The 26,256-nt window shown below is 42.8% G+C and overlaps 1 protein-coding gene across 3 annotated transcripts; it reads right to left on the bottom strand.

Annotated features, from left to right (window-relative positions):
• Window positions 1-897: 897 nt before the first annotated feature.
• Window positions 898-26,256, bottom strand: nr1h5 (nuclear receptor subfamily 1, group H, member 5). Of its 3 annotated transcripts, none has more exons than XM_088639997.1 (11): window positions 26,023-26,256; window positions 15,166-15,287; window positions 9,109-9,483; window positions 8,250-8,390; window positions 7,068-7,237; window positions 6,035-6,133; window positions 4,959-5,058; window positions 4,621-4,737; window positions 3,725-3,844; window positions 3,253-3,366; window positions 898-2,268 (listed from the first exon to the last, which is right to left on the bottom strand). In XM_088639997.1, exons 2-11 carry the CDS (start codon window positions 15,260-15,262, stop codon window positions 2,162-2,164), a joined length of 1,440 nt encoding a protein of 479 aa, XP_088496123.1. In that variant the 5' UTR covers window positions 15,263-15,287; window positions 26,023-26,256; the 3' UTR covers window positions 898-2,161. The 3 variants fall into 3 exon arrangements, with proteins under 3 accessions (XP_088496123.1, XP_088496121.1, XP_088496122.1); XM_088639995.1 differs by having other exon boundaries at window positions 898-2,297; window positions 26,023-26,254; XM_088639996.1 differs by having other exon boundaries at window positions 898-2,297; window positions 7,068-7,213; window positions 26,023-26,252.

Here is a 26,256-nt window from a genome sequence, read left to right on the forward strand (position 1 = left end):
TGCATCCTTAAAAAAAAAAGACTATTCACTAATTAATTAAATGTATTTGGTGTTGTGTGTCAATGACATCCCTGACTATCTTGAACACTAATTAAGCCCTACATGTAGTAGGTAAATTAATTTAACTAGTTTTTTAACTAGAACACTATACTGAGGTGGTGACATGGGAAAGGCATTTGTGGGTTCAGCTCTCACAATATTCTACCCTGGAACAAGATTCCTCACCCACATTGTTCCAGTAAATTACCCAGCTGTATAAATAGGTGATTTGGATAAATGTGTCGGTCAAGTGAGTGTACTCTATTTAATACTCATGTGCAGATATTTATATCTGAAGCCATGGTTATCTAGCAAGTAGAATGAAACAACATTCATAACACTTAAAAAATAAGTGAATGAGTTTAGTTTAAACAAGTGCCAATAGTTAATTCAATACAATTTCTGAAACTGTATTTTTGAAATTTCACATTCAGAAGTCCTCATTATTAGAGTTCGGTAATTAGTAGATGATGCAGCTCACAAAATGTTATGGAAAGGCTGGGTAGCGTGGTTAGGCTCCAGCTGTTTAACTCTCTGACGCCCTCAAGTGGTCAAATGTTTAATTCGTTTTCATTGAGAAGAGGGGTCAATTCAGCTTCATCCAAATGGCTAGAGAGATTTCTCTAGCGCTCCTACTGCTGCTGAAGTCTGAAGAAATGCCTCCTGTTTAGACCTGCTCTCAGTTCTCATTGTTGCAATTCTCATCTGGGTGTGCTGTCTTACTACCATGCAGCCCACTGAAATCACAGAAGAAGGATCCTTGCAGGGAAATGCAACACCATCTATACACAGTACAGTATGTGTGGCACATATTTCTATCTATATGTACTGCAAAAAGAAATCAACATGACAAATACATGCATGTACAAATAATGCATGCCTGTAATTTCCTATTTAATAGCAGATATACAAGCTCTTGCACAAGGCTTTCCAAAAGGAACATGAATTTGCCATATTGTCCTACAAATTACTGTATATCAGTACAACAAATACATAGGATCTCTCATTTTAGTTTTTGGTACCTTTAAAAAAAATGTTCTGTCATAGAACATTGTGTAGAAGAACACAGTGATTTGTGTGTTACCAATTTTCTCCTATTATCAATAAAAATGATTAACTCTATACAGGTATGAATGCAATCCTGCCATGTGTGTTACTATTGGCCCCATGATTCCTTTCTGATGAAGCATTATATAGGTGTTCCTGTCTTGACCCATGTGACTTCACACTGCTGCTCAGCCAGCACACAGGGAATGTTCCATTGAGTCAATGAAATGGGGAGCACTCGGCACATGCCAAGTGAAAAACAAATGTGAGTACACAACGGCAGATTCAGGTCCAACTGAGATCTCGTCTATCAAGTTCCAGTGTGACAGGCTGAGTCATCTTTATGCAGCAGCTTTGGGGAGTCAGAGCAGAGACTCTCTGATGGAATCCAGGACCTTGATGTCCACTCAGCGCTCGTGTCACTCTCCAGCAGCCACTCGTCCACTCGCTGCTCTGCCAACATTTCAGCTCTGCAACGTTCTCCAGTGCCCCAGTCCTCTTCCAAACACACTTCCCCGCTTTCTTATCTTGTTGGTTAGAGAGTCTGTCCACAGCACTCACATCAGCACAGGGGTGGGGCAGGAGCTCCTATACCACACAACACACGTGATAATGCCCTTGTAGACCTGGGAGGGCACATCCTGACTCTCCTGGCATGTAGGGACTGTGTGTGACATCCATACGCCGGTAGACCTACAGGCCAGTTATTTCATCTACATTCCCTGCCTTCTCAGTGTCCTCCTCCCTCTCTCTCTTTCCCCCTTTTGTCCTTATTCCCACCCCAATCCTTTAAACTCTTCTCTGCGCCTCACCTTTTTCATACTCTTCCTCTTCCTTTATCCCAACTGTCTAAAATACTTTCTCTTTTCTGCTTCTCTCTCCTTCTCTCACTCCAGTGTTCGCCTTTTGTTCTCCCCCCACTCTTCCTCCACCTCCGCCCCTCAGACCCCCCCCATTACTAGCCCCCCCCCCACTCCTCTCTTAGTGCAGGTGCCAGTCTTGGGGTGCCCAGTCCTGGGGTGCCCAGGGGTGTTGGCTCAGGAGGCGGAGGTGGTTGTGCTGGAGTGTGCGCAGTTCAGTCAGGCGCCCCAGCAGCCGGGCGAAGCGCCGCGGGTCCCTGGGGTGGCACAGGCCGCTCACCCTTCCCAGGAGCTCCAGGACAGGCTCCTGCAGGGTCTCCACCTGGGCGGGGGCACGAAGCAGGGGCCGATCTGAGAGGAGGGGTCAGAGAGAGGGGGAGGCAGAGCATCAGTCTTCACCTCTCCCACTTATGGAAATCGGGAATTTCCAATGAAATTCGGGAGCGCAGGCAGCCGGCTATAGCACTGGGCCTTGAGAGAAAAATGTGCACATCTCAATATCTCAGTCTTTCTTTTCAGCTCTGAATCCGGCTGCTTGAAAAGGGACTTGGAACTCGGAGTCTTATAATAATAGTTACTTATAATAATAATTCCTTACACTTATATAGCACTTTTCTTGACACTCCTCTCTGAGCACTTTACAGGTAATGGGGACTCTCCTCCACCACCAGTGTGCAGCCCCACCTGGATGATGCAACAGCAGCCATAGTGACCAGTACACTCCCCACACACATGCTATCAGTGGGGAGAAGAACAGAGTGATGAAACTGATTGATAGATTAGGAGGCATTTGGGCCCACACAGACCACAGGGTGAGCACCCCCTTCTGGCCCCACTAACATCACTTCCAGCAGCAACCTTAGTTTTTTTTCCAGGAGGTCTCCCACCCAGGTCCTGATCAGGCTCACACCTGCTGAGCTTCAGTGGGTTACTAGTTGTGAATTGCAGGATGATAAGGCTGCTGGCTGGCTAGGTTGGCTACTACTTGTTATTGAGTGAAGAACTCCCACTCCCACATAAATTACACAAAATCAGTAATATGTAGAATAATGCCAAAGAAAATCCTGGTCTTGTGCTAATGAAGAAGTATAGAAACATCATGTATGTATCAGCTTTTCAAGTACAGTAGTGCACATGTGGGTGGCAAAATTAAATATATATTACAAAATAGTTATTGGAAATGTGATTTAACCTAAACTATATCTAAGCTGTGTTTTTCAAGTTAAAAAGCAACTTAATTCCATAGAATGGGGGATCAGATGTAATCAGAAATTGACAGTGGGGTCCACAAGGGGGCGATACTTACCAGAGCAAAGCACAGCAGTGGCAGTGAGGAGGGCATATTCTGACTCGGTCACCCCCAGGACACCCATACTGCGGAAGAAGCTAAGGACTGTGGTCAACAGATCCTCTGTCACTTCTGCAGACACAAACACACACACCAGATCAGGTAACACATCACTGTCGCCCTTTCTTTCTGAGTGTGTCCAGACTTCCAGCACTTCATGCTGTCCAACTCTGCAATCTTTCTGCATGCTGGTCTTTTTGTCTAGTCTTAGATCCTCTATTACCAATTTTCTGTGTCCCCCTCTGACTGACATTTGGGCTCTTCCTTTTTGCCCATTTTCAAGATTCAGACTCTTTGTCTTGATTGCCCTTCATCCTCTCTGCTAGCTAGTGTCGAAGGTCCATATTAATTACCATTTCCGACACACTCTCAAGCTGGCCGAATACTGTTCCCACTAGTCTGTCTGTCTCTGAGGGTGGTGATTGGTTACCTGTGACCCCAGGGATTTCTGTTCCAGACCGCAGGCTGGGATCCAGGCCACGTGTCCAGTACAGGGGAGAATGCTCCAGGCTAGAGGGATACACAGCTGAAAGCGGCCAGGCCAAGGGATCTGAAACCAGGAATGGAGCGGTACCTCTCACTAGACTTAAAGTCACATCACATACAACCACTGACATGGCCCTGTGTTCACTGCCCATGAACACTACTTATGTCACTTAAAACACCTATAGAAGAGAATGAAAGCAGTGCACTCCACAAATCTTTATATTTACCAGGTGTCTTAATTTAAACAATATGCTATAGCGAATACACGAAGACATCAGAAACTCACGGGCTGAGAATCTCTGTTGATGATGTACTTACACATTTGACGATGTGCTGAGCACGATCTGTAACCATCATCTCACAAGTATCTGGCTATGTCCAGAAAAACAGGGATGATTATGGGGATAGGGGGGTGAAAACCAGAGCTGATTTCAAATAATTAGTGGGGTATTGCAGCATTCAGTGTTCAAATCACTGCTGATGAGGACAATCTACAGAGAAGCAAGCCGATCAAGATTGTCAATCTGCTAAAAGAGTTTAGGAACTCATCCTCCTGATTTCTGAAAGATTCAGGGAAGCAGATCTCAGCTTCATACAGCACGTCTGAGTTGCTTGTTCCAGACACCCACTAGTCTTAATGCAAAGACGTGTTTCTGGGTTTAAGTCCTGAATTCATCCTCACATCCTCTTCATTGACATTCATGTCCATCATGCCGTGTTTTATTTCTGGTTACCGATCAAGATTGCAGAAGGTGCAAGGGTAATGTGAATACAAGTTATCAGAGGAAAGAAAGCTAAAATAAAATTGGAATTTATCTATCCCTTGCTTTTGCCCCATACCTGTTGTGGCCCTCTTCGGCCCCTGGTTAAAATGCTGAGCTGAGTGCAGGAACATGACCTCCACTGTGGAACCCCTAAGCAGAGAACTCTGATCCTCACAGTCTAGGAGATCAAACCCTGTGGAAAATGTGAAGAAGATATGTGAGGCGCCAAAGTCAGGCTATGAACAGTTATTGAAGGATGGACTTATTGTATTGATCTGACAAAAAAAAGAGGAAACCATCACAGATTAGATACAGGGAAATTAACATGTCCAAGCTCAGTGTAAAACTAAAATTTATCTTCTCTCTTCTGAAAAAAAAACAACAGAAGGTGACTGCAGTAAGTGCAGGGCTTACCAGGCAGACTCCTGGCAAACAGCAGCAAGGCATGGCATTGTGGTGATGCCAGACCTGCCAGCCTGTCAAAGCCCTCCTCAGCATTTGGCATGTCAAAGACCTGTGGAGATGCCAGAAAAGGCCACAATCTAATTTTAGGACCATAAGGACATTAAAAAAGGTTACAGACCACAGAAGTTTTTTATGCCATTATTAATTGGCCAATTGATCTTGGGATCTCAATCTCCCACTTCTGGAATTGTTCATTAACCTTGTGGATTAGCCTTGAAATTGAAAAAGTTGTTCATTAACCTTGAGCTGTTGACAGCACACAGAGTGGAAGACTCTCCTTAGATGTGTAGCTACCCCGTCACAGGTGAAACCCCATTCTAGCAATGATCAGCTGAGACTAAACAACAATGGCACACAAATCAGTTTTGTATGAGATCCTTCCAGGAGACTATAGGGTCAGCAACATGAATTATAGGTTATATATAAGATGAGGACCTTATATCTGTCCATTAATTTGTTTTCTACTTGCGCTTTTAATCGAAGCGGGACCTAAATAAATCCTGTGGAGTTTTCCCTAATGGTGTTCTTCTGCCCTACATGAACTCCACTCACAGTTCAGACACAGATGGATGAGTTTGTCCTGCAATCTTAGAAGTGGGCACATACTCGTTTCACCCCCTGACTCCCTGTCAGTCAAAAGCACCCAAGCATCATTAAGCAGAAAGTAGGAGAGTGAGAGCATAAGGAAAGGTTACACACAAGAGAGGCCCATGTGGCTCATCTATCAAACATACAGTTTATAACATAGTTGGTTGCTGTGACAAGTTTGATCCAGGTCTCTCATGCATTAAATATATTCATTTACAGGGAATTTACCCCTGCCTATGGGCTCAGTAGGACCTTATTTATCACAAAGGCACTGATGTTTTGACAGAATGATTTTAGCACAAATAAAGCCTATTTGAATCATACCTGACAACAAGAGAAAACCATGGTAGCACAGTGCAATTCCAAAACACAAAATACCAGGAGTGGTCAAAGCCAGCCTGTCAGGAGAGTGAAAGGCTAAGGGAAGGGTGCCCTACTGTGCTGGGTAGTGTCTCGTGTTGCCTGCGGTACTTCCGATGAGCCTCAACAATGCCATCTAGCAACCTCTGCTCCTCAGGAGTCAGCCCTGTGTTGCCCTGCAAAGAGAAACGAAACACCACAGGGCTCAAACATGTGCTCAGACTCATTACTGTGCTGTTGTAAAGAAGCGGAATGCAAAGTGTAGGAAACCAGGGCAAAGGGAAGAACAGCAGGGTCTTAACATTCATGAGTTTCAAGGGTTCGGTGCAGAGAACTGTCACACATAGCCAAATGTTGAATATATCAACCCCTATACCATCGCATAATGTACTACAATATATAGTATGTATGGTTAAAAGACAAAACTAATCCTCCCTTATATGTTTAATTACTAATATACTGCCTTAATTAGTTCATTCAAATAACATTGATCAACTAAAAGAACAGTAATCACAAACGTATCGTAATCATCTAAAATAAACAACACGAATCCCTACTCTATGTTCAGCGGATGCCTGTACTTTCTCTCTCTGTCACCTTGATTAGCACAGTCCTATGCAATGAGAAGGGCAATAAATCCATCAGCAAGCCCGTAAAGTCATCTCCAGCCTGTCTTTCTACACATCGCCGATTCAACCAGGAGCGTTCGTTGCAATACAAAAATAAGACCACGCTGAGATGCAGATGGTGGGTAGTGGGTACTCGGGCAGAGGGCAGGGAGATGCTCCCTCACAAGCTAGATTCATCTCACGATGCTAGGCTGTTGCGCTTCTGATCTGAAACTTGTGCTTAACAACCTTCTGCTTGGTTTCATCCTGCTCTACTCTTCTTCCAAGACCCCATCAGCCAGACCTAATAACGAATAAGCAAATCTGGGAATGTTGAATTTGCAGATGTCAAGACCCTGCTGTATATGCACGATTCAAGCATGGTTCAAACAGAAGCTCAAGGCATAATTACCAAGCACATTTGCCCATGGTACATTTTCACAAGCATAACCTCATCATGGTTGTTACGGGAGACTGGATTTAAGACAGAAGGGCTTGGTACCTGGCCTGGCAGCCTGCTTGTGGAGGACACCTGTCGGCTCTCTGTGCCCTCGTCTTCCTCCTGCTTGATGGCACACAGTATGTCCGAGCCCTGCTTGGCACTCTTGCGTAGCCTCTTGGATTGACACTGTACCTCTGTCAGCAGGCCTAGAGAGGATCCACCAAACATGGCTGAAAGATGACATATCACTATCGGACGTTATAAAGACACTCCTTATAGCCAACGTCTTTCATCCTCTGTCACCAGGTTTTATCAGCACCTCACTTGTACAATACACTTAGTAGGCTCACTTGCCAGAAAGGACAGAATGAGAAGTGTTAAAATGATTCATAACCACACATGTTGTGCAAAATTCTCGTTTGCTGCTGTTAATGTTAAAAAAAGCAGACATCATTTACCGAGAACCAGCTAGCAATGAGAAAATACAGTCAGACCAGACCAGAGTACCAAACCGTTCTCTGTTTATTGCTCATTTACTCTGGGGTCATTTGCACAGCCAGTCCTAAACCAGCTAGGCTGCTTTGATAACCATATTTCTACACACATGATGTAAGTAATGTCTACAGCATATTTATTAATTCAGAGATGTGAATAATACCTTCATTCTGGCCAATTGCCCTCTGAGATGGTGTAGTACACTGATTTTCTCAGTAGAGTTTCAAAACCTATTCCATGTTATACTGGGGAGAATGACATTTATATGTTTTTGCTGCGTGTTTTTCTCACTGTCCCAGGAAAACAGTCGGTGTTCATCAGACAGCTTCTTGTCAGCACCCCAGGATTAAGCAAGCTGTTTGGTCAGATTTGCACACACAGCATTTACAAATAATTGCTTAAACTTATTTAGCACTTTTCTGGACACTCCATTCAAAGCGCGTTACAGATAATGGGGACTGTCCTCCACCACCACCAGTTTGCAGCCCCACCGGGATGATGCAACAGCAGCCTTAGTGTGCCAGTACGCTCACCACACACCAGCTATCAGTGGGGAGGAGAGCAGAGTGATGAAGCCAACTGATAGATAGGGATTATAAGGAGGCCATGATTGGTAAAGACCAGGGGGGAATTTGATCAGGATGCCATTTTTGCAGTTTGTTTTTGCTTTGAGACATCAAGGTGTGCAAATGTGGGTCCCCAGCTCAAGGGTACATAGCCTCCAGCCCCTGAGAGCAGACAACTCACACTCCGCCAGCATGCCCACGGCACGGCACTTCTTCAGCCGGCACTCCTGGCACTTCCTGCGCATGTACATGTCCATCTCGCAGCCCCCGCCACTCTTGCATTTGTACACCGCCTTCTTGGTGATGCTGCGCCGGAAGAATCCTGCAGAAAGAGAACAGGAGCCGGGATCAGGCACAGCCTTGTCTGTGTCCAGTACACACATCACTGCAGTTGTTTTAATGATGACCCTCATGACCTGCTGCAAGGCTCTAGCGCCATCTTGAGGCGGCAGACAGAATTACAGGGTTTTGCCAGTCCATACCGTTAAATACTGTCGACACACATGACATCTTTTTTTGATTAGAAGAAGATAAATACCAAATTTTAAAAGATCAGCCATGTCAAAACAATAATAATATATTAATAGCTATGAAAACGTTTTTTTATGTTAAAGGAGACTGTACTTTTGTTGTGCTCCCCGACAGTAATCAATCAGCAATATTATCTTGTTTCATTGCTCTGATTACAAATGATTTTCTCTCACTCTCAGGCAACTCAGGAGTTGAGAACTCAAGACTTGCCCTCCGGCAGGTTGTCTTGGCCTCTTTTTAATCATCACCAGGTGAAAACCTGTGGAGGCTCATCAAAGTGATCTGGGTAACCTGTCAATGAATGATTTTAACCCTTATAACTGTTGTCCACAGGTATCAAGCTAATGATGACCACAAAGACATAGATAACCTGCTGTTCTGTGACCCTTAAGCTTCAGGAACGGGACCTCTGTAAGAAAAGCCCATAAGGACCAGGACTGAGAAACCCTGTAATGCACCCTGTCAGGGCAGGGGCAGCAGGTCCCTTCTCTAGACAGTGATGGCCTTACCTTTGCAGCCCTCACAGGTAAGGGCATTGTAGTGGTACCCTGAGGCCTTGTCCCCACACACCACACACAGCTCGTCCTGCCCACGCAGCCTCAGCGCGCCAGAGCCCAGCCGTGCCCTTTTCAGCAAGGGTAGCCCAGGGAGGCTGGACTCCATCTCAGTGGGCAGCATGCAGGGAGGTCGACCCAGTTCGCAGCTCCCAGGTGGATAAGGTCCTTCCGGGCCCTGAGGGCTGTAGGAGTAAGGCGGGTAGCAGGCTTGTGGGGAAGGCGCCCCCTGTGGCATGGATGAGAACTGCAGATTGGAGTACTGGCTGTAGGAAGGCAGCTGAAGGTCATTCTCCTGGAGGGAGTAGCTCAGAGGGTCTGACAGCACATCTGCAATGGAAAGAAAGAGTCAGGAGAGGGTTTCCATATCTCCGAGAGTTAGAAGAGTAATTTTTCGGCTCAACGTGTCAGGATTTCTTCATGCCGGCATGTTTTCTCAGGGCTGCTGTTTGCCTGACATCACTCGCAGCTGCTGAAGTAATGCCTGTCTCCAAAATTTAATACTGACTGAACAATTCCCTGTTACAGTGCCAGCATTATTTGTAGAGCTATACATGTGCAGATCGAGCTTTAATCAAGGCTTGAAGGATGGAAGAGCGAAGCTCCAGCTGATTACTTACTGCTGACCAGTCATCTCTCTGGCCAGAAGACAAGGGTCTGCTCTCAACATACTGAGCATCTGGACACAGCTGGGACGTGTTGGCCTACTGTCAGAGAGACCTCGCACGTACAACGGAGCAGGAATGTAATTCTCGCAGCCCTTTCTTTTTAGTATTTTCCTTTTACGAGGCCACCGAGACGCCATTGAATGGACCGCAGTGACCTTTGAACTGGTTGGACATCAAAAACAGGATGCAGCTGGTTGGCTGGAACTTTGTTTTAACAGCATGCGGAGTGGGGGACTCCGCCCGTGTGAAAAGAGGGACAGGGCTTGTGCTGGAGGGGACAGCGTTCACACTGATCGGGATCGCAGATCAGAACTGCAGAGAGCAAAGCGATGACATCATTGGCAAAAGGCCTTAAGGATGTCTTAAGGAAACCAACCGCCAACTCTTCCCTTTACTGACTCTCACTTTCACAGCTAGGGATGGTCTCGTAAGTACAGTAACCCTGGACCTTCAGTAATTTCCTGGGATGAGCTTAAACACCCATCCATCAGTTTTTAAACCACTTCATTCCCTTCAGGGCCACAGGGCAGGCCTATCCCAGGAAGCAATGGGTGCAAGGCAGGACATACCCTGGATGGGACGTCAGTCCGTTGCAAGGTACACACACACCCGGGCAAATTTTAGAAACCAATGAACCTACCAATTATTTGTTTCTTTGGACTGTGGGAGGAAAACCATAGCACCCATAAGAAACCCAGGCAAACAAGGGGAGAACATAGAAACTCCATGCAGACAGCATCTCAGGAATGGAACCCAGGGACCCAGAGCTACAGGGAAGCAAAGCTTACCACTGCACCATCATGCCACCCATAAGCTCAAACAGTACAGCACAACTGTACAACCAGCATAAAAAAGCTATACAACATGATAAGGACTAAATGGACCTATTCAGATACCAATACATGGCAGATTGCCTAGAGTATGTGCAGCTGTGACTCCTGACAAGGCAAAAATATTTAGCAGTCTGCAGTAAAATGTCTGCAGGGCACATTCTCTGCTGCATTTTCTTCTATCCAGGTTAATACATGTTCTAACTGATCAATATCTTATGCAGATTCTTAGTTGTAATTTGGTAGTTTGGCAGGTGATGTCATAATATTGACTGCAAGTCGTAATATTGTCCCTACCTGAAGTTCTAACAGTCTGGTCACACTATTAAATCCTACCATCATCTCTGCCTTCAGTCCGACCTAAGATATTCAGTCTCTTTCAGGTGTCTTGGCACAATAGCAAAATGTTGTGTTAAAATGGACTGTAAAGGAATCGTAAATAAGGTTTACTTGAATTGCAGCAATGCATTCATTAATCCTGGGTACGTGCAAATGGGCTAATCACAAAGACACCAGGAAGGCAAAGGCTCATGTCTCCGAATAAAAGAAGCGTGACCCTGCGTAGTGAATAGTCAAATAAGCACAGTGTTTCAAAATATTTTAGAGTGCAACAAACTTATATCATGCACAGGCTGCTCACAGACTGCACTGACTGCTCCAGAGCCTGAAGCAGAAGGCTCCTAGCCTTTACTGTCTTACACTGCCTGCCTGCAGTGATCAGCTATTGAGGCAGCTGAATGGAGCAGCACTCCAGGCATTCCAGTGAATTAAGTGGCACTTGGGTAACAAACAGTAAGATATTTGTTATTCTAAAAACTCTCATTTCTCGTTCAGTGAAAACAACTGTGTGTTCAGTGAAAACAATTGCACCTTCTTAAATGAAGTCAAGTTTTTTTTTCTTATACATGCCCTTCCTCACCTCCCCAACTTGGAATCTCGAATGGTGAATCCACATAGCGCACTACCTCAACCTCCCTACCTATAAGGAGGACAGAAGACTGATGCAGCCGTCACAAAGAATAACCAAGGTCATTGAGACAAACCTGACTGACTCCAGCCCACGCAGGCCCTGTGGCACTTTGTCAACTGTACCTTGACTCTCAGGCAATCCTGGTCAGAGTGTTGCTCAAACTTTTGATTTTTTTTTCTATAGGGTTAATTTTCTACTGCTTGGATCACACAGGAGTCTCCCTCAATTGGCAAGTGTGAATCGGGTGGTGCTCTGTCCCATTTCAAAGACAGGAGAATCGGGTGGTGCTCTGTCCCATTGCAAAGACAGGAGCGTGAGAAGTGTTTTCTTCCTTTCTTGGTAAAGCCAATTCCAATCTCCCCCCTACTGCCATTATTATCTCCTTCCATCTATCTAAACATAATAACATCACAACAGGGCGTAAGTGGAAGATTAAATAATGCTAGCTTAGAGATAAAGGTAGAGTCTCCTTACACAGTGAATTAGGAGCTCACGGAACAATCTCCAGTGAAATCTGAACCAGGGGAAATCAGGGGTTTCTAATCCTGGTCCTGGAAGTTCAGCATGTCTATATGTTTTTAGTCCATCTGCGCTCTTAGCACCATGATTGACTCTTCACTTGGACCAACTTCTTCCAATTTTTCAGATGCTGCTGCTTGAAAACCACCTGGAAAAACCTGTCAGAAACAACAGATCTCCAGCACCAGGACTGGGCACCCCTGCATTAGATAGCACTAAGGAATCAGTGTGTGTTGGTCCAGAAGAAGTTGTTTCTCACTTCTGGTTGTACTTGAATTATTCTTGACCCTGATACAGGAGTACTACTGGGGCATTTCATTCCGACTCAACTGTTAATCAACTGCGGTACCTGCCATCAAGTTGATTATTAAGATTATAAAGAAGTTGGATGGGCTTAGTAATTAGTATCGTCCTTCAGCAAAATTCTGGTTTCCCAGCTTCTTAAAAGTACATTTGTGGAATGTAAGAAACTGGGCCTCTGAATCACTATAAACGTCCATTCCTACCTGTATTTGGACAGCAATCATTAGTCACCCACCTATTAAGATCTAAGAGATGGAAATAAAGTAGTAACCACTTAATGAGCAGGATGAAGAGTGAATGGGTAATATTGTTACTGCTGTGTTTTTTTTACAATGCAGGCAAAGTATTTTTGAAACCAGATATTTTAAAAACCTTCAATTAGCTTCTGAAATTCAAATCAGTTTCAGTGGTAAAGAATTCAGTTGGAACAAAAACCAAAAGATACAGGGAAAGTCCATGACCAGGAGTAAAGACAATAGCTCTAATATATTTTAAAGTCCCATGAGTTTATGTTCCAGATGAGCTTACTTAATTGGGGTGATTATGTACTTAATTGCTATCAGCTGTAGCAGAGTTCAAGTTGGAATGAAATCCAGGAGAGAAATCATCCTTCTGTGCATAAAGCCTTAAAGAGGCTAGTCAGTGCTAGAGATAAATTCTTCCCTGACCAGAGGACTGCTGAGCTGGTCCTTGAAATCCACTGTCCTGCAGGATTTTTAAGTGGTCAAGGAGAAGAGATCAACATTTGGAAAGCATGTTCACTCTTCATAAGTAAGATTGCGGATCCAATTAGTCATTCAGGTCATTACTGAGTGTTAAATCCTACAGAGCTCTTCTGAAGCAAAACAATTTTCTCACCTGTTTAATTCAATTCATCTCAATCAAAATGTTCTGAAAATTATTATTTAAAAACTACCTACAAAACCTGCTACACTAGGGCTGGAGATCTCTGTTGTGGGTTAACAGTGATTTTCAACAAATGTTTTTATTAGTTTAAGTCCTTAATTTCACAAGCTTTTTGATTTTAATGGTTTTCTGCACTCCGATATTAGTTACAGAAATAATATTTTATATGTGTGATATTTCCAAGATATTTAGTAGCTGTATCTCTGTTTTGACTTTGTTTAGCATTTTTGCTATCCAGCAGTTTTCTAAATCACTCCTGATAGGTTTCAAATTTTGATGTATAGAAAAGGCTGGGAATGACACTGTTTAAACAATCCCATAATAATTTTTCTTAATTTTGTGTAGCCTCAGCAATTAAATTACTTTTGGTTATTTTTCTGCAAGTTGGAATCATATTTATAAGAAAGGTTGAATGGCTCCATTCTTTTTGTAACCTATCTAGTTTGTTTGGTTACTAGTAATTCATTGATCCAATGGTCTCATTAACCATTTTTCTGAAGGGAACCAGGGTATCAGCTTTAACAATATAGCTAGGTAACTTGTTCCATACTCCCACAACACTTTGTGTAAAAAAGGTGCCTTTCATAATTACAAAAAATTAACTTCTCCTTAGTTTCCATAGTTGTCCATTGGCTCATGTTTCATGTTTGATACTGAAGAGGTGCACTAAAAATTGACGAGGATTTTGAGTACTTGAATCATGTCCTCTGCATGGAATTTCTATGTTCTCCCAGTGTTCACATGTTTCCTCCGGGTGCTCTGGTTTTCTCCCATTGTCAAAAACATACTGGTAAGTTAATTGACTTCTGGAAAAATGGTCCTGGTGTGAGTGTGTGTGTCTGTGCCCTGCAATGGACTGGTGTCCTGTCTAAGGTGTATCCTGCCTTGCAACCATTGCCTGCCAAGATCCGTGTGACCCTGTATTGGATGAAATGGTTAAACAATGAATGGATTTACTGGAATCCCATCTCTTGTAATGACCAGACCAAGAGCAACTGTGTACCTGATTGCTACCTGCATGCTCTCAAAGCAGAGCTTCGGCTCCAGGTCCTGATCCTGGAGTGCCTGCATTGAGCTCTCATCTCCGACAGGCGCTCATTGAACAGATGTTTCCTCTCCACAGAGGAACTTCCTGTGGGCTCCCCTGTGTGATTATGCTCCAATATCAGTGTTTGTAAACGGCATTAGCTCTATATAAACACTTGCACTGTCGGGGCTTGATTCTCATACTGGGAAACATTGGGCTGCCAAGATAAGGGCCAATTAATTCAGTACAAATTAATGCATCGGGTACTGATAGTTCATATCAGGGTCAAGGGCTTAATGCGATTTGTCACTCTTTGGAATGAGAACCCCAGGTGATGACACCTAGATGGGCATCTGTCACCCCAGAATTCAGTTTAATATTGGCTTTAAATCTTATAGGGAAGTTGGGCGGGTTATCAAGTGTGACAAAGAAGCACAGATTTAAATAAAAATGTATATTATTATCAAGTGTGAGAGCCCCCTTCTCCTCAGAGAGGCAAATAGATTCACAGTTGTTTTACAGGTTAAGTATCCCTTTTTACAAAATGACTAAAATAATTTCCGTTCCAATTCATCACCATTAAAAACAGTCTGAACAATCGTACCGAATGCTTCTCTTCACATGCTTTAACGCTCAGACGTGTTTTAAAACAAGTTCGTTTCCATTACTTGGAATACCTTGCACTTGAGATCCTGTTAAAAGGCATTATTCGGATAACACAAATGTTGACAAATTCCTCTGCATCAAAGAAGAGAACACTTTTTTCCCTGAGCTGCATGATTCTCTTACCGTAATAAGCCAGGGGCTCTGACATGCCGTACCCATCAGGCACTGCCAGATAGCTGTTGGCAGCCATGCTGACGTCTGGCTCCCCCCACTCTCTCATTCAGGCAGCGTATTGGGCAAGGGATCTGGAAAGAGGGGCGGAGAATATCTGCAGAGTTGCAATAATAAGCAAGTGTATTGTAAAGATACATGGAGCGGAGCCATATATTCAAGGTTACACACAAAAACACACAGGTATGTCATTTCTTTCAAGATATTGCCAGCAGTAACCGGCTAGCATTGAATTTAGGAAAGTGTGCAACAGAGTCAACGGAGTCAGATGAGTCCCACAGTTAATCAAGCTAAAGAATGGTTTTGTCCTAAAAAGAAAGTATGTAGATGTATTTCACATGTATATAAAGAATATATGAAGATGAATGATGGGCTCATCCCAAGAGGTCAGGAAGAGGAGGCTGATCAGATTTGTGCAGTGTGAGAAGTGGCAGGAGGGAGACTATTCAGTTTTCTGCATCTTGCAAGTATTGGAAGGCCACAGTAGGAGAGGTGGCTCACAGGAGGCAATCTGATGATCCGTTCTGTGGTGTGAGAGATGACAAAAGGGAGGCCAGTCAGATGCTAGCAAAAGAAAAAGTGATGAGGGCGGCTCTGCCCCCTGCATCGCCTCCTCCAGCTGTGAAACAGCAGAGCGCCCCTCTGCGTCTCCCAGAGGCCAGAGTGCAAAGAGAGCATCACCAGCGCCGATCACCGGCAGGAGCACGCTCTGACAAGGGCCCGAAGCTGGAAGAGAACTGTGATCTGAGAGCACTGCCTCAATTCACAACACGTCCGGCCTGGCCTGGGGTTCAGACACTGCCAGGAAGTGTCTCAGGGCAGAGGGAAGACCTCCAGAACGCAGGAGGCCACACGCTCAACCTGGATTGATCTTTCAGTCACGAGACACGATTATTTCTCTCTTCTGGCGCAGCCATGAGGCCCCAAATGCCATTCATTCTTCATACTGAACAACTGTGGAAGAAGTCACCAAAGTGCATTGCTTTACATACAAGTGAGGCTGGCTGTTCCTATCATGGGCTACAGCGTACAGTGGTAAACACAGTGGGAGGTAGAGAACCATGGTAATCGTAAAAAGAGAGGTGGAAAGCCACTTTACAGATGCAAGTATCACTTGGAAACATAAAAAGCAAGAAATGCTAAAACTAAGTATACATTTCCAGAAAGGTTTGTGGGAGCCTGAGTCAAGTTACCCAGCCATGTGGTTGAAGCCATAACTGTTGTTTCTTACAATGGTTGGATGACATCCTAGTATCAGGTGGCTGCTAGCAACTAAACAAGCTAGATAAAGTGAATGGCCTTCTCAGGTTTGTAACCCTTTTTATGTTTTTAAAGAGCAGCAGCCGTACACCAAATTGTGCTCAGTGCAAAGGGGAGTCACAATGACTCAGTCAGGCAGAGAAGTCGCTCTCTGCTGGAGAGACAGGAGAGTAGCACTTCAAGGCCAAAAGTCTGGAAGCATGTTTAAATTTAATTTTAACGATGAAATGTTTTCGTTATCGGTTTGGCAACAATAGAGCTCTTTGAGTTTGATTTTCATGGGGGTGGGCAAAGCTGTATCTTCCTCCTCTCTTATCTCCAGATCTCTTATTTTTGCAGCCATTTTGATGATAACTTTTTCAAAACAGATCGAAGACATGGATGCACTCACATAAATTCTCACGGTCTCTCATAGTTATTGTGTTATTTGTCAGTTATTCACATTCAAGTGACCACCTTCTGCAACACACACACCCCTTAACACAAGACAGTTTGGTGTATTTAGTGCTCTTAGACGGAATAACTTAAATTATTGTCTTTAAAGAAAAAAAGGACTGAATTGCACAAGCTAAATCCAAGTTTGAGAAAATAACTCATTCTAGATTTTATATCCTAGCTTTGTTCAACAACTTTCCAATAATTATGGCTAAACAAAACCACAAACAACTTGAAGCAAATTCTCTCTTTGACGCTCTCACTTGCTGCCAAAGTCTAGGCTATGAAGTTCAGCAGAGCAGCACAGCTCACTGTCACAAGGAGTGGGGGGTTTTCCCTGGTGTATAAGAGCAGAAAAGCATTTCAGACATCTTTCCCCGGCTCATCACAAGTTAATTACCTCCCATGGTGGACGGGACAGGTCAGCTCTGTCAGTCTCAGAGCAGGTTAGCTCTCCCAGAGCCAGAGTGGGGGCCTGTGTGTCCGCCAGACTCCTTTCACTATGTTTACTGTGACAGGGTTTGTCCTGACCTGCTCATTCCCTGGCTGATGTTTAACAAGAGAGCAACTCAGATAGTCACTCTACTGGGAAGCCCCACATTCACATTGTATTCTAAATAGACAGTCAGGCCTCTCTGTTTACTGGAATTCTGTGCCTTGAATCTCCCAAATGCAACAATACTCTGAGATTATCAATCAATGTTGAGTATATCATTGTAAATGTTAGTTTTCATTATTAGTTTGCTAGTTTATTCGTTTAGAATAAGTGTGCCCCTTAGCTCTCTGTGAAATGTCTCCAATGGGTTTTGTTTTGTATCTCAAAGATATGATAAACCTAGTAGTTTAAAATTATGAATGCATATGATCACTATAACTCAGTTTCTTCACTTCCATCCGTCCATTTTCTAATCTCTCCGTCAAATGCAGGGTCACATGGGGGCTGCAGATAGGGAGCCTATCCCAGCAAGCAACAGACACAAGGCAGGAGACACCCTGGATGGGATGTCAGGCCATTGCAGGGCAGTCACATAGACGTGCACACACTCACACCAGGGCCATTTTTTCCAGAAGCCAACCACCACCTGTGTCACCTGTGTTCATGTAGGTGAGAACCCATCCTGCCTTGCACCTGTTGCTTGCTGGGTCATGCTCCCCAGACACTCTATGGAATAAAATGGTTAGAAGATGGATGGATATTTTTCTCTTGGCCTGAAAACCCTTCTCCACTCGTTAGACTGGGCCTGTGGAGGAATAAACCTAGTGAATATTATTGTTTAGCAGAAAAATATGGGTCATTTCCTGTTCAATACTAAGTTCTGACAACAGGGAGGCACTATGTGCAACCTGGAGAGGTTTCTCTGCTGATATGAAGGCTGATGAAGGAAAGAACACCGAAAATTGTTAGTGATTGTTCCTCTGCGCTGAGGAAAGCACACTTTTTTAAAAAGAAAAATCTGAGAGAGACTTTTAGATTCTGTGAAGACCACGTGTGAAAGAGCATACAATGCAGATGCATCTGCTTTGTACTGCTTATTACTGGTCAATATTGCAGGTTATATATTAATAATTTTATTCTGGTCTGGGAGAAAGCTTAGCAAGGGTACCTCAAATACGTACCTTGTAAAAACCTATTTAAATGTTTATATCAGATTCAGTTCATTGCCATTGAGACTAAACTAAAAGATGAAATCCTCATGTGATTGGGACCCCCCGACTCAGGCACCTCCTAGCTTTTCAATGGGCTGATTGTGAAAGTGGACAGACAGGCATAATATGGTTTCTTATAATATTTTGACATGATTATAACCTGCTGAATAAGTTGCAATAAGCTACTCTTGTTTCAGGTGGAAGCTGGTCAGATTAATCTGAGGTTGCTGAGCCTGCACGTTCCTGCCTGTCAGCTCTGCTGCTTTGCACACAACCACAAGGAGATAAGCAGGGGTGCTGTGGAAACCAAGCCCTGATTCTGCAAACAAGGAGCAGAAAACAGGGGCTTCTTCTCATCTACAGCTTATCTGTAAATGGTGCACAAAAGAGGCCTGTCACCGCGATTGCTATGAAAAGAATAAACCCCAGAGATCCAACTAAAAGAAAATGGCATATCTGTACTTCTTTCAACACTGGGGAAAAAAACAGCTTACGAAGGTTACAAAGGCTCTGAAGCTATTTGGGTAATATTGCTTGTTCAGTTATTTACAGCTGAGTGACCCTACAGTTTTTTAAAGATCCCAGGGAGTCCACTGGGGCCAGGCTGTTTGTTCTAGTCATTTTATGTGGCTTCTGCAGTTTAAGGACAATAAAAATCTGAGAATCTGATACTGAGTATTTCTGCTTTGTTCTAACAATGCAGGAAGTGTACACCTGTCCATCCAGGAGACAGAAACACTGTCTCCTTAGAGGAAGAAAACTGGGAGTTTCCACACCATCTTCCTGGCAAAGAGAGTAAAGTCAAATCTCTGCTCCACAATGTTATCAATTTCTCCTAATGAAGACCAGCATAACATTCTAGTCGGTTGTAGATTCAGGTTGGAAATCACCACAGAATCACTAGTGCTCCTAATCTCTAGAGAGGAGAAGTTGTTTTTGTTCCATGGTAACTCATTCATTCTTTAGAGAACCAAAAAAGTCCTTTTCTTGCAAAAGCCAAGAATGAGAAATACCAGAGATAAACTCACAGCCCTCTGAGAAACACCAGTTTCTAAGAAACAAAAACACAAATCACTATGGCTTAAAAATGCCTGGTGACTAGAATATAGTCCCAGAATAAACAGATGGTCTTATAAAACTTGTTTAATAAACACACAAAATGTCCTAAATAACATAACAAGTTTTCACCATTCAGAATAAACTGAAATACTGTCAGCAACAACGGTATCAATTTCAAATTATTGAGATTTGATCAGCAATGCTTTGCAGCACTTAAATATCAGAGTTGCTTCAGGATTTGCTTTAAAATCTCAGTCTCTTTCATGAATATATATCCATCCCAGATGCACTGGACATAAGGCAGGACTATTAAGAGCCAAGCAGACCCAGCTAGCTTGTAACTGGGTAGTTGAAGGAAACTGGATCACCCAACAAAAATCCAAGCAAAATGGAGTACATGTAAACTCCACACAGACACACCTCATAGGCCAGGATGGAACCCAATATCTGGATGAGGCAGCAGCAGACACTCTGATATTGATATTAGATTGTGTTTTTTTTGCTTGACGTGTGAGGGGGCTTAGTTGCTAAGAAACACAATTGCGACAGCAGTTCAAGACAGGTACAAGACTGCCTACACCATACAAGTATGTCACTAAAATCACAAAAGCTCAGCAGAGACATCAATTACAACACATACACAGCAGGGGTCAGAATTCCTAGCACCATGCAACAGTGTAAAGTACTGTAGGTGGGAAGGCAGTATCTACAGTATATACTAACACAATGGCAGAGAATACGAAAGCTTAGAGACAACAGCCTTTACCAATCTCTGCTTACAAAAGTTTGCAAAGTGTATAGTTCCTATCCTAGGCATAAAAAAATAGTAATAATAAAATGTTATTAAAATCTTAATAAAATCTCAAATTAGCTTGTTTAGAAAATTATAGATTTTTCTTATCTTTTATAATGAAAGGATTGGTCATTTGAATTACCAAATTATATAATTATAAAAGTAAACTTAGCTGTGTCTAGTCTTTGGTATGAGAAAATTTAAGAGAAGAAATCTATTTCGACATCACAAGGCTTAAAAACTTCACTTTTGCTAAATGTTAAGGTTTCTTAATGAGCGTGGTGAGCATTTTCTTTCAAAACGTCTTGAACTGATATTTTAATATCAATTAAACTATCAAGAATTACACACTACACTTGATAACGTTCTGCATTTTCTTCCCATTTTGGGATTTTGGCTTTCCGCAAGTGTGGCATGGTGGTGCTGTGGTTAGCATTGCTACCTCGCAGCACTGAAAGCCTGGGTTCACTTACTGGGGTACTATCTGTGCTTCAGTTTCCACCCACACTACAAAAGCATACTGCTAGCCCAATAGGCTTATGGGAAAAATGGGCCCTGATGTGAGTGTGTGTGTCTGTGTCTGCCCTGCGATAGATAAGTGTGCTGTCCAGGGTGCATCCTGCTTCATTACCTTGAATTGGATAAAGTGGTTAGAAAATGGATGGACGCATTTTTCACAGAGATGCAAATTACCGTGAAAAAATACAGAAGTGAAATTTAAGTGTAAATTACGGAAGCCGTAACTACAAAACAATGTCCAATTGTCAATTTTCTGATCTGTTTTCCCTCAAGACTACATTTCTCTCACGTACGAGTTAGGCAAACTGGAGGATCTCTGTGTCACTGCTCACAGCAAAACCAATCTCAGGATCTCATCCTGTCGACAAGGAGATGTACTTCACTCAGAAAATAAAGGAGCAAGAATGGAGTGCTTCATGCTCTCCACACTTGGCTTTCCGTGCCAGAGGCTTCGCCAGGCTGTTGCAGCGTGTGGAAATTCGATATCTCGCTGTCTCTTTGAAATCTGCCCTCAGTCAGGCACAGTCAACAGGGCCCTTGTTTGCCCCCTGCCTTCTGACTGGGCGGCTCAGGAGCCGCCGTGTTTGCTGTACAAGCAGGAAGTGGGCTCAGGAGATAAAACCGCCCGTGTTTCTGAGAGAGTGGTGACACAGGCACGACAAAGTCCAGGGCTGATGCAAGAGGTTCACAAAACTGTTGGAAGGCTCACTGGGGGCTTCATCTTTCATTAACTCTTTGACACCTTCCCTTTCAGAACTGAAATGTATCCTTGGTACCGTATGTTCCCAATCAGATCGAAAGACTCTAGCAATACCCATTTTCAGCTGAGGAATATTTAATAATACGCAAATATATGATAAAAATAAATCAATTAATAGATTCAATATATAAATATCTTGGGTGGCATGGTGGCACAGTGGTTAGCATTGCTGCCTTGGGGCGCTGGGGCCCTGGCTTCAATTCAGGACCTGACATCCTCTCTGTGTGGGGTTTGTATGTTCTCCCCATCTTCACATGGGTTTCCTCTGGGTGCTCTGGTTTCCTCCCACCAAAAGCGTACTGATAGGTTAATTGGCTTCTAGGAAAATTGGCCTAAGGTGTGAATGTGCCTGTGTGTGTGCCCTGTGATGGACTGGTGTCCCGTCCAGGGTGTATCCTGCCTTGCGCCCTTTGCTTGCCAGGGTAGGCTCCTTGTGACCCTGAATTGGAAGAATCGGATATAAAATGGATAGATGGCTAGATATACATATACAAAGAAGATTGAAAGATACAAGATCAGTCTAAACAATCGCTTGCGAGCTCAGAAAAGGAAGCTGTGGAAAGTGAGACCAGCTTGGAAACACAAAATCTGGGGCACTTTTAAGTGAAAGTTTGTGGCTGCCTGAAACAAACTACCCAACAACACTGTGGAAGATGATTCACTGGGAGTCTTTAAGAAAAGGCTATTGAAATTGTGAAACAATTACTTTAAGAATGCAAGAAAGGTTGTAAAGGAGAGGCAGCTATTCATTCCAATAGCGCATTAGGTGCTAGTAGTTAATTGATCTCAGCCAACCACTTCTTCACAGAGGTTTAGGGTATTAGCTTTATCACGTTATTGGGATAACTCGTTCCAGGCTCCCACAGCCCTAGGTGTAAATGAAATCCCTCCAGTTCTCAGTCTTCAATGCACTTTCCTGTACTTAAGCCACTTGTTAGAAACCAAATGAGCAAGTTGAACTGAATTGTCATTCCTCTTTTTGGTAAAGTTTCAGAAGACTGCCGAAGTGAACTAACAACTGGTACTGAAAATGTTTTAAAGATACACAGCAATGGAAAAGGTCTTTTCCTCAGCAGGGAAGGTGTGAAGTATTAGATATAAACAATTTTAAGAGCTACTAATGTCATCTTCTTTGTAGTTAAATTTAAACAAATAAGCACATAATAAGCATTAGTGAACCACTGGGATCAAACAGCCAAATCACTAAAATGATTTGTAGATGTTACTATTTGTTTTCCACAGTTTTTTTTCAGTGTGTCAAAGTCAAAGTTTATGGCTTATGGCTGTGTTTTTCAAAAAACAACATTACTTAAGTGTTTCCTGTTTGCTTTCCTTTTTAATCATTTTGCAGTCTGCACAACAGACTGACCAAGATCTGCACCTCTGTAAATCAGCTAGTGACCTACACAAAGACACCTCATGAAGTGTTTCACTACCATTGAATCCAGACTTATACAAGTACCATTGTGGACTACAGCGGCACAAGTGAAGAGCTGTTTATTAAACGGATATTTTATTAGGCTCCAGGAAGGTTTTTCTGTTTTATTTATAAATAACAGAAGCTCATGAAAGTTCAATGAATTGCAGCTTATGACACAGCACAAACTTTGAGTGTACATAGAAAAACAGTGATCTTGCTATTATAAGTAGTAGTTTTAATATATAAAACAGTAGAAACATTGGCATAAGTCGCAACAGAGTGCTAGAATCAGCTGTAGTATTAGGACTGTAAGTATAATATTAGTGGCGGTAGCATTTAAAAGAATATTTTATTCACTTTAGGACAGTGCCACATGTATCTGACACCAAAATAAACTGATATATCACCTTCTAAACTACTTGGTGATCATCATTACAGCACATTTTAATTTGTTAACTTCAGCAGGTGTGACAGAGTTGTCCTTGTCTAGGAAAGGTCCTCTGTCTGGTACTATGTTATTGGCTACCACTGTGAGTAATAGGGTGGTCTGTCCGTACTGAGTACTGCTACATTACAGGAACATAAAATATGTTGACAGTCACTGAAAACGCATGAGTACTATCCTGTATATTTAAAGTAGTATAGCTAAAAAAACACTTTCACAGACATCACAATGTTTGTAGCTGGGGTGTTTTTTGTAAATACGACTTATTTGTGTATACCCTGACCTGATCTGTCCTGAGTATGTGATATTTTTGGAATAACTGAAAGGCAGGGATAACCTTATCAGAAATAGTCATTGTGCCATGTGTGGAAATATTAAGTTCTAATGCATATGCAATGGTCGCTTGTACACACTCAGTCATGACAATAACAGAGAGTGACTGGAGCTGTACTCAGGCTATAAAACGTCCTGCAAAACCGCTTGGATTCAGAGCACTACAGGGGCAGAGGTGAGGGATACACCTTGTGTGTCTTCTTGGGTGTTCTCCGGTAATTGCCTTTTTTGTAACAAATTAAAACTTGTTTCAAACCTTCACTGGGCTATGTTTTCACTTCTTGCATCTTCTAAATTGGTCCTTAGCAAAGTCAACAAATTTTGGTTATTTAGAGCCATACATACATTTCTGTACACTGCAGAATATCCATTCGTAAGGTAATACAAAACTCCTCTCCTGAGATTCAGTGTGAATCAAAGACCGCAGGTCAGAGAAACTCTCAATCTTCTCAGCATTGCTGTGTAACCTATATAGAGACACTCTCTGAATTGGAAGCTGTGAAAACAATAAAGGTGTTTCCAAGTCAGAACCTCAGTAATGTAACCTGGCTCAGACTTCCATTCTGTTTCTTGTTTTATGTGCAAGACTGCTATCCTATCATAAAAGCTAGTATTATTTATTTCTGACCTGCTCAGGAAAACAGCAACAGGAGTTGAAAATTCAATTTGTTAAGACATGAAGAAAGCCCTGATACATCTATCAATAGTCCCATACCCTCAGAATGTTTTCATGTGCTAAATTCTTTAATACTTTAACACTTATTAAAGCGTTTTTAGAAATGTTAACAGCTGGTTTGTGAATAATGTATCTGGTGTCATTAATAACACCTAAAATGTAACAGAAACATTTTCAGAAACGTGATTTGGTAATGTGAGAAAGAATCCCTGTCAACGTTCCAGTTATTTTTTATATTAAATATCTTAAATGGCTATTTCTGTTTGTTAATCAGGACAAATTTAAAGGTAAAAGGCTGAACAGGAGATCTTCTCCAACACCACTACAATTTCTTCTGTAATTGTTCTTCTCATTGTAATTTCTGACAATCAGAAATAGTCAAAACATGCATTTTAAAATCTACCTGATCATTTCTAAAGAAAACTTTTGCTCCTGTGTTTTTTTTCGGGGGGGGGGAGCTGTATAAACAAACTTTTCTGCAAGTGACCTAAACTTTTGTCTGACAACAGCAAGTGTGCCTTCAGGCAAAGCAGGGGCTGAAACATTAAATCATTGACAGTATCATCCCTCCATGTCGGCAGAAGGGAACAGTGAGGGCAGAAGTGTGTCTGCAGTCTGCCAAGAAAAGGAAACTCTTTACTCTGTATTTTCTGTCCTCACTGGGAAATTCCTATCCCGGTTCACACTGGAAGTTTGTGGTTTTAGTGTCTATAGATTTTTTTTTATTCAGTGCCGTCCAGTTCTATCTCCTACAAATAACTTCAATAATTGTGGTTTTGAAATTCGCTAAAGAAGACATAATATGTTGTTGTTTTCCTGCTTCCAACAGTCTTCCCTCTCTGACCTTTGACACGCTCCATGGATTACCCTGTATCCTTTAAAACATTGGCAGATAAGTTGAAATCAGGACTATTCAACACAGTAAATTTGTTGCAAAACAATTAAAGGGTTTGAGGGGATCTGTTTCTGTGCATTCTGCTCTTAAAGCAGATAATTTGATTATATTACTAGCCACCTTACAGATGTTTTTGCTCTGAAAATTGCTCCAGTTTTTTCCAAAGCAAAATAAAAATACAAGTACAGACAATTCTTCAACCAACACTGCGTTTAAACGATATTTTTGAAACACCTTTCAGACATCCGAACTCTTCTATAGTCACAGGAAACCTCGTCAGATCTGCGCCTTTAAATATTTTTACAGTGACTTTCAGAAAATGGGGAGAAGTGATTTGATCTGGTTTAAAAGACCCCCTGCTGTGCTGTTGTATTAATTTTTAAATTAGAAAACAGCTGCTCTTCCAAAATGCTTTGCACTTCACTCGCTTGTCTCCCGTGTCTGTCTTCTTTGATTATCCTTCATATGAATACGCCGTTATGCTGTGTGGACATGCCAAATGTGTTTTAACATCTGCCATCATGCACTCGGAGCATTTCTGGAGTTATTTTTAAGAGTTTTACTCACTGCCACGCTCACTCGCAAGGCTGCTGTCTGGCCACTCTCTGCTTCCTCGCTTCCCCCAGTTCTTCTTCTGTGGGACACTCTGTCTCTCTTGTGCGCTGTCTCTGCACTCAGCCACTGAGGCTCCAGACTGAGCACTGCTCTCTCTCCTCTCTCCCAAACACTCCCCCCACCCCCCACACAGCAGCACGGCACTGAAGAGGGGGGGTGCTCGGAGAGAACCCACTCTCCTCTGGA

This window comes from Lepisosteus platostomus, chromosome 7, assembly GCF_059453375.1.
Source record: "Lepisosteus platostomus isolate fLepPlt1 chromosome 7, fLepPlt1.hap1, whole genome shotgun sequence".
Taxonomy (NCBI): domain Eukaryota; kingdom Metazoa; phylum Chordata; class Actinopteri; order Semionotiformes; family Lepisosteidae; genus Lepisosteus; species Lepisosteus platostomus.

Excerpts from the sequence above, each read along its gene's own strand:
- nr1h5 (XM_088639995.1), bottom strand. The coding sequence starts at position 15,262 with ATGAGAGAGTGGGGGGAGCCAGACGTCAGCATGGCTGCCAACAGCTAT. Across the intron at positions 5,059-6,034 it reads ACGAGACACTACCCAGCACA|GTCTTTGACATGCCAAATGC; the intron begins GTAGGGCACCCT and ends GCATCTCCACAG. Across the intron at positions 2,298-3,252 it reads CACTGCTGTGCTTTGCTCTG|ATCGGCCCCTGCTTCGTGCC; the intron begins GTAAGTATCGCC and ends CCCTCCTCTCAG.